The 20,000-nt window shown below is 43.4% G+C and overlaps 1 protein-coding gene across 1 annotated transcript in view; it reads right to left on the bottom strand.

Moving 5' to 3' along the window:
- The window catches only part of ankrd13b (ankyrin repeat domain 13B), a gene marked incomplete at both ends in the record, with an annotated part of 41,521 nt that overhangs the window by 21,057 nt on the left and 464 nt on the right, over positions 1–20,000 (bottom strand). The window contains 2 exons of the mRNA XM_084064033.1: positions 1,277–1,401; positions 5,353–5,488. Coding sequence (XP_083920159.1) covers positions 1,277–1,401; positions 5,353–5,488 — 261 coding nt within the window. The remainder of the gene's footprint in view (positions 1–1,276; positions 1,402–5,352; positions 5,489–20,000) is intronic.

The raw sequence follows: 20,000 nt of genomic DNA, 5'->3' as shown, positions 1-20,000 counted from the left end.
ATGTCAGAGGGTGTAACGTTAGTTGGAAAACCAGCGCTAGCTAAGAACTCGCGCTGGGCAAAATAATTAACACCAGCTGTGAACGCTTCTGTTTGATTGTGTGTGTGTGTGTGTGTGTGTGTGTGTGTGTGTGTGTGTGTGTGTGTGTGTGTGTGTGTGTGTGTGTGTGTGTGTGTGTCTTTCAAAAATGAAACTGAAAGTGACTTCTTCAAAAGGAAGGAATGGCAGACCTAATATTATTAATGCATTTTGGCTGTGTGTGCAATAATGCAACTGCAGACATTATAATGCCTTTTGCTAGGCTATTCAATATTTGTTTTAATTTCTTGAATATGGCAGGGTAATGTTTTGAGGCATATTGTATTTTATTACTACACAATAGTAAATCAATAATTCTACACAATAAATAAATATGTTTTAAATAACTCATCTAAATATGGACCCAAAATAGTTATGATAAGTTTTGCCATAATCATGTAGCTCTACAACAGAGGCACAGCCAATGTCAGCAATGGTACAAAAAAACGTAAAACAAAATGTTTATACCGGTATATATTTTTTAAATTAATAATTTCCGGCTATTCGGTTTTCGGCCAAGTGTTTCCTGTATTCGGTATTCGGTTTCGGCCAATAATTTTCCATTCGGTGCATCTCTATTAAATAAACATTTTACCTTATTTTTTTTACCATTTTGGAACCGAAATATGGAACCGATAGGAACCGGATCCGATAAGCAGAACCGGAACCAGACTCGTAAAAATCCTAACGATACCCATCCCTAGTTGTGAGGCAACATCGCTACCGACTGCGCCACTGTGCCCCACACACGATTCTAAGATGTTATTCTCCTTAGAGAGATGACTTCCCAGGGGATGAGCGAGTGACGTCAGGACCTCTGTACTCTATATTAGTCTACCGTTACCTTAGTTCCGCAACTGGTGTTTGTGAAGATGAATCACAAGACATGGGTTCTACTTCTGTCAACTACAGGAACGTCAGTCTTCAATGACAGCTACTGTCATTGAAGACTGACGTTCCTGTAGTTTTGCAGCAGCAATTATTTGGAGGATTATTAAGCGACTTGGGCGTGGTAACGCATTGATGGTTAAAACCCACGACTGTGGCTGATCAGAACATTTAGGATAGGTTGTAAACGCTGTGTGGGGGGTCCGCTCATTATTCTGACGTCCCATTATTTGCGCGTGTGTGTGAGTGAGTGTGTGCGTGCGCGCGTGTGTGCGTGCGTGCGTGCGTGCGTGCGTGCGTGAGTGGTCACCTGACTCAGCCTCTCCAGCAGAACAGGGATTCCAGCCAGTCTCCTGGCGGTGCGCTGGTAGTCACGGTAACCAAGCACCACGCCCACCAGCTCTGCATCCCTGGTACTGACTGCTTCCTGGAGGACTGGTAGAGAGACATAGAGAGAGAGAGAGAGAGAGAGAGAGAGAGAGAGAGATGAGAGAGAAGAGAGAGAGAGAGAGAGAGAGAGAGAGGAAGAGGAGAGAGAGAGGAGAGGAGGAGAGAGAGAGAGAGAGACATAGGGAGAGAGAGAGAGAGAGAGAGACATAGAGAGAGAGAGAGAGAGAGAGAGAGACATAGGGAGAGAGAGAGAGAGAGAGAGAGAGAGAGAGAGAGAGAGAGAGAGAGAGAGAGAGAGAGAGAGAGAGAGAGAGAGAGAGAGAGAGAGAGAGAGAGTTTATCCTTAGCTAACCTCTCCTAAGCTGTGAGGATGTATAACTATTCACTACATCCTCATATTCATCAAACATATCATTCTTATGGTTTTTCTAAGATCTGCGTGAATCTCTGCAGGCCAGAGCAGAACCTCTGCCCTCACATGGGTCTGTTATAGCGCCACCAGGAGGCCGATTTCTGCAAAACACATTTCTTGATATACGGTACACACAGTCAAGTATTGTGGGTAGGTGTTTTTACTCTACTGGAGTATTTCCAATTCTCAGTACTTTTACTTCTACTCCACTACACCTTTAGAGGCAAATATTGTACTTTTACTCCACTACAGTTACTTGAAAACTTTAGTTACTAGTTACTTTGCAGATATAAATATATTACATTGTAAGACATACATTAACCACTTTAGCCCTATTTTATACCTAGGCTATTTGAAAATAGCAGATCTACAAGCTCACAACGTGTCGCATCGCGACGCGTTGTGAGCTTGTAGATCTGCTATTTTCAAACATTTTAGTACTTTTACTTTTGGTACTTTAAGTACATTTTGATACCAATACTTTTGTACTTTTACTCAAGTAAATTTTGAATTCCGGACTTTTACTTGTAACAGAGTACTTCTATATTGCAGTAGCCTATTGATACTTTTACTTAAGTAAAGCATTTGAGTACTTTTTTCACCACTGCACACAGTATCTCTATAGTCATGTGATCAAGATGGATTGGCCCGATTTTTCATATTCCATCCTGATTGGCTAAGATTGTCTTCCAATGTTCGCAGGAGTGGTTTGTTTTGAACAAAGAGAGAGAGAGAGAGAGAGAGAGAGAGAGAGAGAGAGAGAGAGAGAGATAGAGAGAGAGAGAGACCTCCAGAAGAACTCAGTGATCTCATGAATAATTCATGTCTATGTGAGACCCACACTGAAGTAGGGCAGGGGAGGGTCGCATAAGGCTATAACACACGCACGCACGCACGCACGCACGCACGCACGCACGCACGCACGCACGCACGCACGCACACACACACACACACACACACTACACTGGTTTTAATTCAATGCTGTTTTTTATTCTCTTCTTGGGAGTTGTATTATTTTATGGTCTGTGCAGTAAACACTGAATCACTTTTATACACTGGAGCATACAGTACAAACATAACAATATACAGTACATTTTATTGTGGTTATGAATAGATAGTAGACAGTGTCATGAGTAAATGAACCAACTGACAGTCTTTCTTTCTGTTCTTTCTTTTTCCTTCATTTATTCAGGGAAACCCATTGAGAGTAAGCTCTCTTCTTCAGAGAAAAGGACGCCCTGATAACAAACATTTGAATCACATTACGATGTCACAACTCATTTAACAATAAAGCAAAAAAGAAAAGCAGAAGCATAAAACAACATCAAAATAATGGCAAAAGGCGAGTCACACCAACCCGATCTCACACAACTTAGTATACAATGTCTATATGCACGGACTGTCATTCCGTGCATATAGACACCTAGAAAACCTCAGAATCCGTGCATAGCCGCCTCACATCTGATCTCTTCCATTGACTAAACCATGGGTCTTCAACGTTTTCAGCCCAAGGACCCCCTAGCTGAGAGAGATATGAAGCAGGGACCCCCTAGCTGAGAGAGAGATGAAGCAGCCAGGGACCCCCATATTGTATAAAATTGTGTTTCAGATTCATCTTTTTTTGTTTATGTGGTCTGCTCTTTTTTCCCTCTACACCTATACCTCTTTGCCAAATAATAGCCGATCTACAAGCTCACAACGCCTCGCGCTGCGAGGCGTTGTGAGCTTGTAGATCTGCTATTTTTGGCTAAAGTTCTCCTCAGAAAAGGGATACTAGGGTTATAAGTGGATAAGGTAAAAAAAAAAACATATCACACAAAGATTTGGCGGACCCCCTGTAGTAACTCTGAGGACCCCCTAGGGGTCCCGGACCCCCTGTTGAAGACCCCTGGACGAAACCATGCCGGAGGCGCGCAGTCTCAAGTTAACTGGAGCCACGTGAGGGACCACCGAGGGAGCTGAAGCCAACGAGTTGCCGTCCCGAACGTTGCGACGTTCGCTTGAGCCTACTCAGCGCCGTTTGAGTTATAATGTACCGATAGACACAGAATGAGTTATTGCTCTGCTTCCGGGTTGCAACCCGGGTTACGCCCACCGTGGGACTCGCCGTACATATGCAGGGATTTTAGGGTTTTCTAGGCGGCTATGCACGGAATGACCTGCACTGGGTCCGTGCAATGTGTACTACAATGTGTGAGATCAGGCTGGTCACACACTGCAACGTGAGGGGAGAGAGTCAGTGGGAGAGTAGGACAGCAGAATCACCTTTATTTCTCAAATAAATCGCCCCGTCATTCATATTGATTCCCCGACCTCAAAATAAGGAACAAAGTACTGATTTTCTTTCTAAGCCACTGAAGCCAGTGCCAGCTACAGTATAATGCAAAATCCCAAGTCACTATGAAGTTTGTGGAATGATGCTGCGACGACTCAGGACATGATTTGTGTGTTCTTTACTTCTTGTGGCTTTGTTTCTATCAGAGCGCCAGAGCACAGCTGATAGAAGTGCAGCTGCTGCAGTGTTGATTTTGACAGCAAGTTAACCCTAGACTATATTATAGTCTATTGAATAAAATTCCATTTAGTTTTGTCATATTATAGTCTTCTGAAAAGTTTAAGTTTTTGTCTAGTTTTAGTCGACTAAATATCATAAGATTATAGTCGACTAAATCTACAGTTGATTTAGTCGACTATAATGTATGTTGGTGGTGCCTTGATGGCGTCGTAATGGATGATTTATTGGTTGCATGCTGAAAATAGACGATCTACAAGCTCAGCGTTGTGAGCTTGTAGATCGCCTATTTTCAGAGCAGCACTTGAGCGGAACCAAACATTAAAAAAAAACTTGTCTTTTAGTTCTACTGGATCTCTTCTCCACTAGATCCCGCCCTGACATTTTAGTCTAGTTTTTATTTGTTGATGAAATTGTCAATATATTTAGTCATAGTTTTAGTCATCATAGCTTAGTTTTTATTCAGTTTTTATGTAGTTTTCGTCAGAGTAAAAAGGTAGTCGACCAACATTTTTCGTCATAGTTTTTTTAGTCGACAAAATCAACACCGACTCACACCACTGAAAGCGTACGCTCCAAAATAATGAATGAATAATAATAAATAAATAAGAAGGTGTCCGGCTTCAGGCGGGGCTCGTGGTTGTAAAATTGGGGCCAATCGGGCCAGAGGCTGGGCCCAATACCACAGGGGCCAGGCTAGGGCCCACATGTTCGGCCCATGCAGGGCTCTACACACACACACACACACACACACACACACACACACACACACACACACACACACACACACACACACACACACACACACACACACGGTCACACACACACACACACACACACACACACACACACACACACACACACACACACACACACACACACACACACACACACACACACACACACACACGGTCACACACACACACACACACACACACACACACACACACACACACACACACACACACACAGTGACGCACACACGCACACACACACACACACACACACACACACACACACACACACACACACACACACACACACACACACACACACACACACGTATACGTACCGGTCCATCCGTTGCGGTTCTCCTTGGTAACATCGGCTCCGTGCTTCAGCAGGACTCTGGCACAGTCCAGATGACCCAGAGTGACCGCCAGGTGTAGAGGGGTCCTCCCCCGGGGGTCCACGGCCTCTATGTCTGTCTGTAACACATAGATAACATCATGTAAGAGTAGAGGGGTCCTCCCCCGGGGGTCCACGGCCTCTATGTCTGTCTGCAACACATAGATAACATCATGTAAGAGTAGAGGGGTCCTCCCCCGGGGGTCCACGGCCTCTATGTCTGTCTGCAACACATAGATAACATCATGTAAGAGTAGAGGGGTCCTCCCCCGGGGGTCCACGGCCTCTATGTCTGTCTGCAACACATAGATAACATCATGTAAGAGTAGAGGGGTCCACAGGGGGTCCACAGCCTCTATGTCTGTCTGTAACACTAGATAACATCATGTAAGACTAGAGGGGTCATCCTCCAGGGGTCCACATCCTCCATGTCACCTAAATTGATAAACATTTTACCGCGGACCCCCATCTGAAAATATGTTGTGCCCGGGGACCCCCATGAAGCAAAGATTTGTGTTGAAAATGTGCACTGATGGGGCGTCCGCTGGCCTAGCGCTCATATTTTCTATCAATCACACACCACAGGAAGCATTGAATTCATGGAGATTTATTTAGTTTTTGTCGCATTCCTGAGACAATAAATTGATGACCGGTGGAGTCAGGTAGGAGACGTGACCAGCGTTTTCCTATCGGGGCAGCGGGGGGCCGGAGGACAGTACGCGGGGCCAGGGGGGGGGGGGTATTCGGGCTGCACTAGAATCTGACAACGTCCACCGTTCCCAACTCTTCTAATGTTAGGGTGTATATTGTGATATTGATGTATTGAGTGTATTGATGTATTAGAGCAGGGGTCTTCAACAGGGGGTCCGGGACCCCTAGGGGGTCCTGAGAGTTACTACAGGGAGTCCGCCAAATCTTTGTGTGATATGATTTTTTTTCTTTTACATCAACCACTTGAACCCTAGTATCCCTTTTATGAGGAGAACTTTGGCCAAAAACAGCAACGGCAAGAGTTATAAGTGTAGAGGGGAAAAAAGCAGAAAAAGTTGATCTGAAACACAATTTTATACAATATAGAGGGGGGTCCCTGCTTCATCTCTCTCTCTGCTAGGGGGTCCTTGGCCTGACAAGGTTGAAGACCCTTGTATAGAGTGTATTGTGATATTGATGTCTACTGTATGTGATATTAGCGAAAGAAGCCCCGCCCCTGTTCGCGTAGGAAAGCGCTGTTCGCGTAGGAAAGCACTGTTCGCGTAGGAAAACGCTGTTCGCGTAGGAAAACCCTGTTCGCGTAGGAAAACGCTGTTCGCGTAGGAAAACGCTGTTCGCGTAGGAAAACCCTGTTCGCGTAGGAAAACGCTGTTCGTGTAGGAAAACCCTGTTCGCGTAGGAAAACGCTGTTCGCGTAGGAAAACCCTGTTTGCGTAGGAAAACGCTGTTCGCGTAGGAAAGCGCTGTTTGCGTAGGAAAGCACTGTTCGCGTAGGAAAGCGCTGTTCGCGTAGGAAAACGCTGTTCGCGTAGGAAAACCCTGTTCGCGTAGGAAAACGCTGTTCGCGTAGGAAAGCGCTGTTTGCGTAGGAAAACGCTGTTCGCGTAGGAAAACCCTGTTCGTGTAGGAAAACGCTGTTCGCGTAGGAAAACGCTGTACGCGTAGGAAAACGCTGTTCGCGTAGGAAAGCGCTGTTCGCGTAGGAAAACGCTGTTCGTGTAGGAAAGCGCTGTTTGTGTAGGAAAGCGCTGTTTGTGTAGGAAAGCGCTGTTCGTGTAGGAAAGCGCTGTTCGTGTAGGAAAACGCTGTTCGCGTAGGAAAGCGCTGTTCGTGTAGGAAAACGCTGTTCGCGTAGGAAAGCGCTGTTCGCGTAGGAAAACGCTGTTCGTGTAGGAAAGCGCTGTTCGTGTAGGAAAGCGCTGTTTGTGTAGGAAAACGCTGTTTGTGTAGGAAAGCGCTGTTCGTGTAGGAAAACGCTGTTCGCGTAGGAAAGCGCTGTTCGCGTAGGAAAACGCTGTTCGTGTAGGAAAGCGCTGTTCGTGTAGGAAAGCGCTGTTCGCGTAGGAAAACGCTGTTCGTGTAGGAAAGCGCTGTTCGTGTAGGAAAGCGCTGTTTGTGTAGGAAAACGCCGTTCGCGTAGGAAACTCCATTGAGTCTCCTACCTGACTCCACCGGTCATCAAATGATTATATATGGATATGAAGCATCAAACCGCTGTGTGCTCATTCGTTTATTTTTAGAACACAGTTCTTATTTGACCCGATAATAAACACGTCTATGGGAATTCAGAATGGGGGGGGAAAGAAAACGCGACCTGGGTAGGATGTGTAAATGACGTCAGACTTGGGGCGCTCTATGAAGGCCATGAAACAAGTAAAAAAAAGGATAGATAGACCTGGCGGGGCGACAACAGGGCTAAAGTTATTCTGAACCTGTTTTAAATGCTCTATAAATTAGCATATGCGCTAATGTAGCATTCTGTCTCTCTGGCCTGACTTTAGAAGATGTGTTGGATAAGCACTGACACACACGCGCGCACACACGCAAACGAAAACGCACGCACACACACACACACACTAATCTAATTCATGTAACCTCCTCCTATACCCTAGGTATGTGTACTGTATATTTTGTCTCTATACTTTACTTAACCTTCTGCTCCTTGCATCTTGCATTTACATCACACTAGAATATAGTGCACTTTATGATGTCCTTTCCTTGCTGCTCATTCTGTCTGTGTGTGTGTGTGTGTGTGTGTGTGTGTGTGTGTGTGTTCTCTCTCCTCTCTCTCTCTCTCTCTCTCTCTCTCTCTCTCTCTCTCTCTCTCTCTCTCTCTCTCTCTCTCTCTCTCTCTCTCTCTCTCTCTCTCTCTCTCTCTCTCTCTCTCATTAAAGGTACAAGGTATGAACTTTGAAAAATGTGCATCCCTATGCATTAGACATTAACCCTTTGATAACCCTATGATATAGAGTTCATCTTATGCATATAGGGTTAATTGATAACGAGCGCTATGCATAAGATGAACTCTAGAAATGAACTCTATGCATTTCTATGAACTGCAGTCGGATGTTTTTCTTTTTTTTTATCTGGTTATCCTTCTTCTTATGTCATGTCTTTGAATTGATTGATATAGTTGTAAGGTGTATTTATTTATTTATTTCATTTGTTTCTCCTGATGAAGAAGGAGAAGGCAGCAGGCCGCGCTTTACCCAATCGAATGTAGTGGGCGGGATTTATATCTGTGCGTTCGCTTCCCACTGGAAACAAAACCCAAACTCATTTAACAATAGCGTCCTCGGAGCCGACAAAACCACGGAAAGTTAGTAACATTCTAAACCATTAAGACCTGGAAATGATTTTTTTTATTTGAGCTAAAAAGCATTATTTTTCATTATTTTTGGCTATTTTTTTTTAAATCGTGAAAATGCGCACAGATCTTTGAATATATATTGTTTAAGGCGAACATTTTTAACTCTATTCTTTGTTTATGGGGGGTCCCTGGAACAAAATATATTGTGAATGGGGGTCCGTGGCCAAAGACATAATTTTGGGTGGTCCTTGACATGAAAAAGTTTGAGCACCACTGATATAAAAACAATCGTTTTTCAGAAAACTGTTAGTATTTACAAGACATTTTGTAGAATCGGCTTCGGGTCTTGAAGGGTTAACTTGTTCTTCCATCGTAGAAACAAGTGAGCTTATAACAAAACCATCCATGTTCTCTGGGAGTGTTAGTGGGAATGAAAACATAGACGCACCACAGGAAGAGGAGGGCTGAGGGCAGAGACCAAACGGGCCTGTTTCACCTTCTATTTAATCACTCCCCCCCCCCCAGAGTCAAATCAAAGGTAAAAATAAACTGCAGAAGAAAAAAAAAATGTTTTCCCCTTTTCTTTGACGATGGGTTTTCCCAGATTGCTCTCACAGTAGCAGCTCAGAGAGGCTGCATTATTGATAACTATCTCAGTCTGTGGGATCTGCTCTCTCTCTCTCTCTCTCTCTCTCTCTCTCTCTCTCTCTCTCTCTCTCTCTATGTCTCTTTACCATTCCCTGCATAGCGTGATGCAGCTTGGCAGGTACTTAGTTAGGACGACATCAATCTTTCATACGCACACACGTGTGCAGTGCAATGTGCACGCACTCACACACACGCACACACACACGCACACACACACACACACACACGCACGCACGCACGCACGCACGCACGCACGCACGCACGCACGCACGCACGCACTCACACACACACACACACACACACACACACACACACACACAGTATTTCTCAACCTTTGTCATGCCAAGGACCCCCACATTATGTGTTTGTCAGTGGACCCCCATAAGAGAAGATTTATGTACAAAAATGAATAGCCAACATGTAAATGTATAAAGTGGTTATAATGATTTGTGACTTTACTGCATATGAACTGCTTTATCTGAGGTAGAAGATGAAGTGACAGCAAATGTATAAATAAGTACGTCACCAAACTCAAAGCACTGACCTGAATCCTACTATATGTATCATGTCTGTTTCCTCTGCCTCCACTACTTACTTTTACATCCCTCTCTCCATCCCTCCCTCCATCCTCCCAAAGCCAGTGAATATGTGATGGAGAGAATGGGAGGCAGAGAGGGGAGAGAAAGAGTGTGAATGTGAGAGCAGGCTGGGTATGAGAGAGAGAGAGACAGAGAGAGAGAGAGAGAGAGAGAGAGAGAGAGAGAGAGCGAGATAGAGAGAGAGAGATAGAGAGAGAGAGAGAGAGAGAGAGCGAGAGAGAGAGAGAGAGATAGAGAGAGAGAGAGAGAGAGAGAGAGAGAGAGAGAGAGAGAGAGAGAGAGAGAGAGAGAGAGAGAGAGAGAAGAGGTGGAAAGTAACTAAGTACATTTTCTTAAGTACTGTACTTAAGTGCAATTTTGAGGTATTTGTAGTATTTCCAATTTCCTAGTTACTAGTTACTTTGCAGATATAAATATATTACATTATAAAACATACAACATTAACATCTTTAGCCCTATTTTATACATAGGCTGTTTGAAAATAGCAGATCTACAAGCTCACAACGCGTCGCACCGCGACGCGTTGTGAGCTTGTAGATCTGCTATTTTCAAACATTTTAGTACTTTTACATTTCGTCACCTTATTAAACTAATGGCCTAAGTCATTTTTTCAAGGTTTTCAGGAAAAATAAAAAACTGATCCAGATCAAAACTATATGATATTTCTTAATCATTTCACCCAAAATGTTTATAACAAATTATGACTATTTAAATAGAAATAACACTGTCTGTCAGTTATGTAACATAAGAGATTTAAATAGGTTTAAATAGGATTAAATCTGACTTAGGCCAAAATAAAAAGCAAAACAAATTACAAAATGGCCTAAATCAGTAAATAATTTGGCTTAAGTCACAAAACCATGTGACTTAGGCCAAACAAAATGCCTATTTTGTCCTAAGTCACACTAGGGAGTTAGGCCATTATACTAAAAGGGGAGTGAACAGCATGATCCTTTTCAATTAGGAGATGGCCTTTTCAATTAGGAGATGGGCCATTTTACCAGAGGTGGCCAGTGTCATGAGAACCTGACTTAGGCAAAAATATAATTTTCCTCAAAAAATGACTTAGGCCATTAGTTTAATAAGGTGACGATTTGGTACTTTAAGTACATTTTGATACCAATACTTTTGTACTGTTACAGAGTACTTCTACATTTCAGTATTGGTACTTTTACTTAAGTAAAACAGTTGAGTACTTTTTCCACCACTGGGGGGGAGAGAGAGAGAGAGAGAGAGAGAGAGAGAGAGAGAGAGAGAGAGAGAGAGAGAGAGAGAGAGAGAGAGAGAGAGAGAGAGAGAGAGAGCCTCACATCCAGTGAAACCCTGGTGAGATGTTCCCCTCAGACAGTTAGCTGTGGGACACTGTGTGCACAAACACAATCACAGCCAGCAGACGGAAAACAAACGGGACTAAACAACATTATAAGAAAACAGAGAGAAAGCTATCTTACACACTGGATAAGATCTGCACAAAACCAGAGCAGAATGTAATGTTATTTAGGTCTGAACAGAGAACACACAGTGTAGCAGAATACCTAAGCACTGTGCTAATCCAATACTAAGGAAAACATTCACTAAATACGATTCAACAAAACCGATTTCACAAAAGATTTATCGCGATGCAAAAAGCTGAAGAAATAGTCATTTTTTACTGTTTTCAAAAGAGGAGAAGAAAAAACACAGTATTGTAAAAAAATAATAATAATAATAATAATAATAATAATAAAAAAGAAGAAGCAAATAAAATAAAATACTGGATTTGTGTTAAAGGAAATAATATTTTACCAAATCTTTTTCGTCATTTGTCGGGAAAATGTGTTTAAAAAAATCGTTAAAAAACCTAGTAGGCTATCGCAGTGGCGTGCACAGACATTTTGAGGGGCAGGTGCTCAAGTAAATTATACTTTTTTTTGTTTACTTGGTCTGCTCTTTTTTCCCTCTACACCTATACCTCTTTGCCAAAAATAATCGATCTACAAGCCCACAAGCGCGAGGCGTTGTGGGCTTGTAGATCTGCTATTTTTGGCTAAAGTTCTCCTCAGAAAAGGGATGCTAGGTTTCGAGTGGTTCTGGTAAAAAGAAAAATCATATCACATAAAGATTTGGCGGACCCCCTGTAGTAACTCTGAGGACCCCCTAGGGGTCCCGGACCCCCTGTTGAAGACCCCTGCTGTAAACTGGAAAAAAAAGGGCACTTCTGGTCAAGAGGGCAAAGGGCAGGTGCTCTAGCACCACCTAGAGTCTATCTGTGCACGTCCCTGGGCTATCGTGATTCTAATGGTATCGTGAGTTGAGTGAATCGTTACACGCCTAGTAGATACAGACTCAATGAACAAAGTCTAGTGATGGAGAGACGATAAGAGAGAACAGAGAGAGAGAGAGAACAAAGAGGTGAATAGGGACCACTTCATCACCATGCTAACATATCAATCTGCATTGAGTAAATTGACCAGATAGAGTCCATCCACCCGTTGGACCAATTACTTGTTTACAAACTTCACACACATGAGACAGTAATCAATCCCCAACAGATCCCCAAAGCCCTGCTTTCCCTTCAATCCACGGCACACTGGTGAGGCTCTCCCTATCGAGATATACATATATATGATGAAATACTCCTTTAAGGACATTTACATAAAGTATAAGACTGTTATCACAACCCTCCGTCCGTCCGTCCGTCCGTCTGTCCCTCTGTACTTTTAAGACCTTTTTAATACCGAATTGGCCAAAATGATCAAAGAGCCAAACAATGTGAAAACAGCAGATCTACAAGCCTAGATCTACGACCTGCCTGTCATATCATATTACCCTATAGTGTACACAGTGTACTCTACAGTCACAACGCACACACACACGTGCACACACACACGCACACACGCACACACGCGCACACGCGCACACGCGCACACGCACACACGCACACGCGCACGCGCACACGCACACGCACACGCACACGCACACGCACACGCACACGCGTGTGCGTGTGCGTGTGTGCGTGTGCGTGTGCGTGTGTGTGTGTATTCATTTTGAAACAGACTGTAATGATATTTTCTAGACTATGAACTTCAGAATGATGAATGATGTTTGTTTCTCCAGGCTTTATGAAGGAGGAAGAACCAGACAGAAAGACTATTTACTCTACAGGATATTTGACTTTCATTCACCACAACACCACAACACCACAACCACAGCTTGTAGATCGGCTTGTATTTATCTGTGGAATCTGTGCTCCAGCTAATGCCTCAAATTCCAAGTGCTTATCAGCTTGAGGGGTCCCCGGTTCAAATCTGATTATTTTTGGGGGGTCCCCGGTTCAAATATGATTATTTTTGGGGGGTCCCCGGTTCAAACGATTATTTTGAACCGCGTCTTTTCCGGGACTCAGAATCTAGTTGGATAAAAAACTATCCTGTTGCATTTTTATACAACTAGATTCCGCCGAAGTCCCGAAAAAGACGCGCTGTGATTGGCCAGTAGCCAGGAAGCGTGCCTCCTCCAATATGGCGGCCACGATGCAGACGCCCCAGAGTCGGAGGAGGAGGAGGAGTCTACCTTTATCTGTCTATGGTTCTGGCCACCTGACGACGAGCCTGATGACGTAAAGTGACCTCCGCTACATGCAGGATCAGAAACCCCAAAATGGTATTGATCCCTGGCTTTAGGAATCCACGGAGCAAAAGAAAAGAGGCCAAAACACACCGGCAGAAGAACCGTCGTGACTGAGGCAAAGACAACCGGACTATCGCAGGCACGTGCACACATAGACATGAAAGGGGGCTTGAGCACCTGCCCTTTTACCACATCCACCGCCAAGGGCTAATCTCAGAATGTACTCACCAGTGCCAAGGTTTTATTGATGTTTTTTTTTTTTTTTTTTCGCCATAGGCCCCGTTAAAATCCTTTAGAATGCGCGATGGACTGTTTGTAAACAACGTGCACATGTCCCTGTGTCTACTAGTGCAGACCACGTGTCAAACGGAGCCGCCATGTTTGAGTTCTGACCGTTTATGTTAACATGAGAAATGCGAGGAGAAAAAACTACACAGGCTAAACATGGGTTTTAGTGTGCGCCTTAGAATGGAGGCCGACGGGAAACAAAAAACGGGATCGCACTTCCGGTCGACTTCCGGTGGTGTTACACTGAAAATGGAAAAAAAAAAATGTTTTCGAAAAAAATGAAAAAGCACCCGGACCATAGCACTACGGTCTCGGCGCTTAAAAGTTGGATTTAACGGACCGTAGGACTACGTTCTTGGCGGTTAATGTGTTAACCGTCGGTAAAAAAAAAAAAAAAACTTTCCAGACTGAAAAAAAAAAAAATAATAATAATAATTTCAACTGCCCCTAGCAGCTTAACGGTAAGGACGACGGAAATATCAGTGGATGTGTTGGATGCAGCTCAAAGTGAACTTTACTCAGGTATCTGGTTCGTCGCCGTACAACCTTCCTAGCCCAGTGTTATCAAAGAAAAACGGGCGACAATGGCCAAAACTCAATCGAAAATCGGCGCTCGAAAACCGTCGAAAGTGGCCGCTTTCAAGATGTTTTGGTCATTATCTCTGGAACGGAAGGTCCAAGTACACCTGTTTGGATTCTTCAGGTTTTCGGGGCTAAAGGTATGGTAATTGTTTGAAAAAATAAACAAATCCAATAGGTGCCCTTTTGAAATTACAGCCCCTGCCTCTCCAAATCCCTGTGCACGTCCCTGGTGGGCCCAGCTGTAGAAAACTGCCCCAAAAACAGAGTCCGATAGCGGGGTGTGATCGCAGCCATATGCTCCACAGGAGCCTATACAACCAATAGTGCCAGGTGAAGTGGAGGTAAAAGTACTCTAATTACAATCCTAAAATCAATACCATTTTACCTCGCGGACACAGAGCCGTGTAAGAGAATCACTTCCTGTCCTGAGCTCTACAACCTTATGTATTATTGAAGATGTAGTTTTTTTTTTCCACAACGTTATGTTTTATTGAAGATGTAATATTTATTATTAAAGCTGCTGGGTTCAGATCCACAGACAACTATATTACCTTTCAGTGGCTGTCAGGCAAAACACCTTTGTTTCAAGTTTATGTTTTTATTATTTTTTTATTCTTTTTTCCTTAACGCCCTATTTCGTTGTGCAAGAATGTCGTGCAAAAAGTAGCAAAATGTCCGATCTACAAGCTCAACAACGTGTCGCCTCGTTGAGCTTGTAGATCGGATATTTTTAGCAAATTTCGGAAAACAATAACTGTGAAAGTGGTTATAGTGTGTGTGTGTGTGTGTGTGTGTGTGTGTGTGTGTGTGTGTGTGTGTGTGTGTGTGTGTGTGTGTGTGTTTTTTTAAATATTAAACCAATGAAACAACAATGTAAAGGGACCTGCAGGCCGATTCTACAAATGCCTTCTAAATCAGTAACAACATCACATGTCAAGGACCCCCGAATGCTCTGTATTTGGCCACGGACCCCCCGTCCCCCCTATCTGAAAATGTTTTGTGCCAGGGACCCCCAGAACATGCGTGATGCGCTGCAAGCTTGTATAAATGGTGCATTTATATAGCGCTTTTATCCAAAGCACTTTATATAGATTGTGCATCACACACACACACACGCGCACGCGCGCACGCACGCACGCACGCACGCACGCAAGCACGCACACACGCACACACGCACGCACACACGCACACACACGCACACGCACGCACACACACACACACACACACACGATGGAGGAGGAAACCATGCAAGGCACCAACCTGCTCATCAGGAGCAATTAGGGGGTTCAGTGTCTTGCTCAAGGGACACTTCCACACTAACTCTTCTGGGGGAACCCGGGATCGAACTGGCAACCTCACGGTTCCCACACGGCCGCTCTACCGGACACTGTACCCCCTGAGCCACTGCCGACCCATACAGTGTATCTGCTATTCTGGAATAGCCAAGGCTAACATCTACAATGACACACAGATGCTTTACCGCTTTAAATGCGTCTTTAACAAGAGTTTGTCAATAGATAATAATATTATTATTATCTATATTTTTCCCATTTCCTGAAAGCGTGACGGTTTCAGACGTTCAGTACCAGCGCTTCCCTCCGGACAGGGAAGACGTGAGTCATGCAGTATTCTTATATTAATAGATACAAAATGGACGCCTTCTTCTGGGATCTGGTGTCTCGTTGATGAAGCTCACACACACACACACACACACACACACACACACACACACACACACACACACACACACACGCACGCAAATGCACACGCATACACACACACACAACCACTTTAACTTAAGAAAATGTCTCGTTTCTTTCGCAAAATCTGGTTCTGAAACATTTTCATGTCAAGGACCCTCCGTATTATTTTGTGAGAGAAACAAGCAACCAGGTCTATGAAAACAAGCCCAAAAGAAGACTATGAGCACTTTAAACCTACAATCTGTAGCCGATCTACAAGCTCACAACGCACCGCGATAAGCCGCATTGCAAGCTTGTAGATCGGTGATCAGCTATTTATTTATTTTTATCTTGGGAAAAAGTACGACATTTTAAATATTTTTAAAACATTTTAACAACACAAATCTGGTAAGGGGGTCCCTGGCACAAAATGTTTTTAGATGGGGGTCCATGGACAAACAAGAAAACAAGAAACAAGCCCAAATAAACAACTACACTTTAGAAACAAGACTAAATAAACATCTACACTTTAGAAACAACTACACTTTAGAAACAAGACCAAACTACAAAAAGTGCTCCTCGGAGCACAGGTCTCCGCCAGGTCAGGTACGTTATTGTGGCCTCCTGGTGGCGCTATAATAGGCCAATGTCAAAAGGGTGCCATTTGTTCAAGGGCTTTTCACTGCAATCGGACACTGCATTCATGATTTGAGGCATTTTGTTCCAAAAATGTGTTTTGCTAAATTAGACCTACTGGTGGCGCTATAACAGGCAAATGTGAAAAGGGTGGCATTTCTTCCTCGGCCTAGTGGGAATGTGCGTGTGAAATTTCACTGAAATAGCAAGCTGCGTTCATGATTTGAGGCAAACGGACCAATCCTGCAAACTTTGGAAGCCAATCTTAGGCAATCAGGATGGAATATGGGAAATCGGATAAATCCGTGTTGATCACATGACTATAGAGATACTGTGTACCGATTTGTGTGATGTTTGGACAAAATCTGTAGGAGTAGTATCAATAAATGTGTTTTGCACATATCAGCCTCCTGATGGCGCTATAACGGGCCAATCTGAAAGATTTGGGCCAGAGGTTCTGACTTGGCATCCAGGGAGTGTGCGTGCACAGTTTCGCATCGGCCGGGCCAACGGTGCCAGAGATTAGCTGCTAACGGACGGACACACGGACGGACGGACGGACAGGGGGTAAAACATACTCTCTCGCCATGCCTTTCGGCCTGGCGGAGACAATAAACAACTACACTTTAGAAACCAGACCAAATAAACACACTATATGTATATATTAACTGTAGAGTTATAAAACCCTCAGTGCAATATAGACACTAAATTATACAAACCATAGACCGCAGAGAGAAAGGGCTTCTTTAAGCACTGATGGAAAAGGACGTGACAATTCAGATGATGTGTGTGTGTGTGTGTGTGTGTGTGTGTGTGTGTGTGTGCGTGCGTGCGTGCGTGCGTGCGTGCGCGTGTGCGAGTGCACGCATGCGTTTGTGTGAGATAAAACCTATCATCATAAAAGCCACCGTTTCAATTCTTGCATCTATTTAATTAACTAGAAATAATGACGTTCTTGGATCAGCACAAACCCACCACATTCTATCATGTCCAACTGGTTCTCAATATGGGGTCCGGGGACCCACACGGGGTCCAGCATGGAACGGACACATACTGTAGGGTATGTAGGCTGTTGATCCCTATATATATACCAATGGTCCATTTGGTTCTATATGTTACACTCTCAGAGTTAAATAAACAAGAACGAAATGACAAAAGTCATATTCCACCAGGTGCTCTGTGTGTGTGTGTGTGTGTGTGTGTGTGTGTGTGTGTGTGTGTGTGTGTGTGTGTGTGTGTGTGTGTGTGTGTGTGTAAGTGGTGGCAACATTTTTAGACACCACACGCGTCTTCCCAACAATAGCGAAGATTGAAGTCAGTGTGAACATGGCCAAATAATAACTTAATAGCCAAACTATAGGTCTAATGAAGCACGCTAGCATTTAGGATGTGAGACAAGTGAAGCAAGCTTCTTCCATCTGACGGAGTCAGGTTAATAATGTGTTGCAGTTGGCCTAATAGTAGTGGGTGTAACGATACATTTTAACACATCGGGTGCCAAACACGGAGTAGCGCGTTGGTGCCGAACACGGTTCAAACCGTTTTTTTCGACAACCGGGGGGGGTGGAGGCAGCACTGGAATCACCCATGAACACTCTAAGAAGTAAGGGACAGATGGATCACCGTGCCAAAAAATCTGGCTCCCATCCGCTTCCATTCTATCTCCTTGCTAAAAACCTCTGTATCTCCTTAACTTTTTACAGTGGGCAAAACGAGTCATTCTCCATGCGCGATCGCTCCTTAGCGGTGACTCACGTGAGACGGGGCGGCCATAGCTGGGTGGTTAGTGAGCCCGCCCAGGGAGCCAGAGGCCCTGGTTGCCCCAGGTTCGATTCCAGGCCATCCCAGCATATGTGTCGATGAAATGAAATGTGTCCCTGAGCAAGACTCTTAACCCCTAATTGCTCACAGGTTCTCATTGGAAACAAGACCGCAAGGACTTTCATGAACGACCTGTTAAAAGGAATTATCCTTATCCTTATACAAAGTCATGGATATGTTGCTGTTTACATATCGATATACTTCCATTGTGGAGATTTAAATCAATGCATCAATGCAGTTACTGTATCATTACACCCCTAGTGTAGGTATATTATCTATAGGATGGAAGGTATAGAGACCTTATGCAGGTGTTAATGATGTGATATGATGAAAATATACTTAAATTATGCAGAATGTCCCATTTCACAATGTACAACAATATTTTGAAAATAGCCGATCTACAAGCTCACAATGCGTCGCAGCGCGACACATTGTGAGCTTGTAGATCTGCTATTTTCAAATGGCTGAAATGTATACAGAGCTGAAGTGGTGAATGTATGTTTTGCTGTTAAATAATTGTAGTGGAGTAAAAGTACTTAATGTTTGCCTCTGAAATGCAGCGGAGTAGAAGTAAAAGTATTGAAAATTGGAAATATGATATATATAAGATGTAATGTATATATATATAGAGCTGTGTCTCACCTCATGCTGAAGGCTGTATAGTGTATAGGTATATAGATGTAATGTATATATATATAGAGTTGTGTCTCACCTCATGCTGAAGGCTGTATAGTGTATAGGTATATAGATGTAATGTATATATATATAGAGTTGTGTCTCACCTCATGCTGAAGGCTGTATAGTGTATAGGTATATAGATGTAATGTATATATATAGAGTTGTGTCTCACCTCATGCTGAAGGCTGTATAGTGTATAGGTATATAGATGTAATGTATATATATATAGAGTTGTGTCTCACCTCATGCTGAAGGCTGTATTGTATAGGTATATAGATGTAATGTATATATATATAGAGTTGTGTCTCACCTCATGCTGAAGGCTGTATAGTGTATATAGGTATATAGATGTAATGTATATATATATAGAGTTGTGTCTCACCTCATGCTGAAGGCTGTATAGTGTATATAGGTATATAGATGTAATGTATATATATATAGAGTTGTGTCTCACCTCATGCTGAAGGCTGTATAGTGTATAGGTATATAGATGTAATGTGTATATATATAGAGCTGTGTCTCACCTCATGCTGAAGGCTGTATGTGTATAGGTATATAGATGTAATGTATATATATATAGAGTTGTGTCTCACCTCATGCTGAAGGCTGTATGTGTATAGGTATATAGATGTAATGTATATATATAGAGTTGTGTCTCACCTCATGCTGAAGGCTGTATGTGTATAGGTATATAGATGTAATGTATATATATAGAGTTGTGTCTCACCTCATGCTGAAGGCTGTATAG

This window comes from Gymnoscopelus microlampas (assembly GCF_963454915.1).
Source record: "Gymnoscopelus microlampas genome assembly, chromosome: 8".
Lineage (NCBI taxonomy): Eukaryota > Metazoa > Chordata > Actinopteri > Myctophiformes > Myctophidae > Gymnoscopelus > Gymnoscopelus microlampas.
This window is presented reverse-complemented; position numbering and strand designations above follow the sequence as displayed.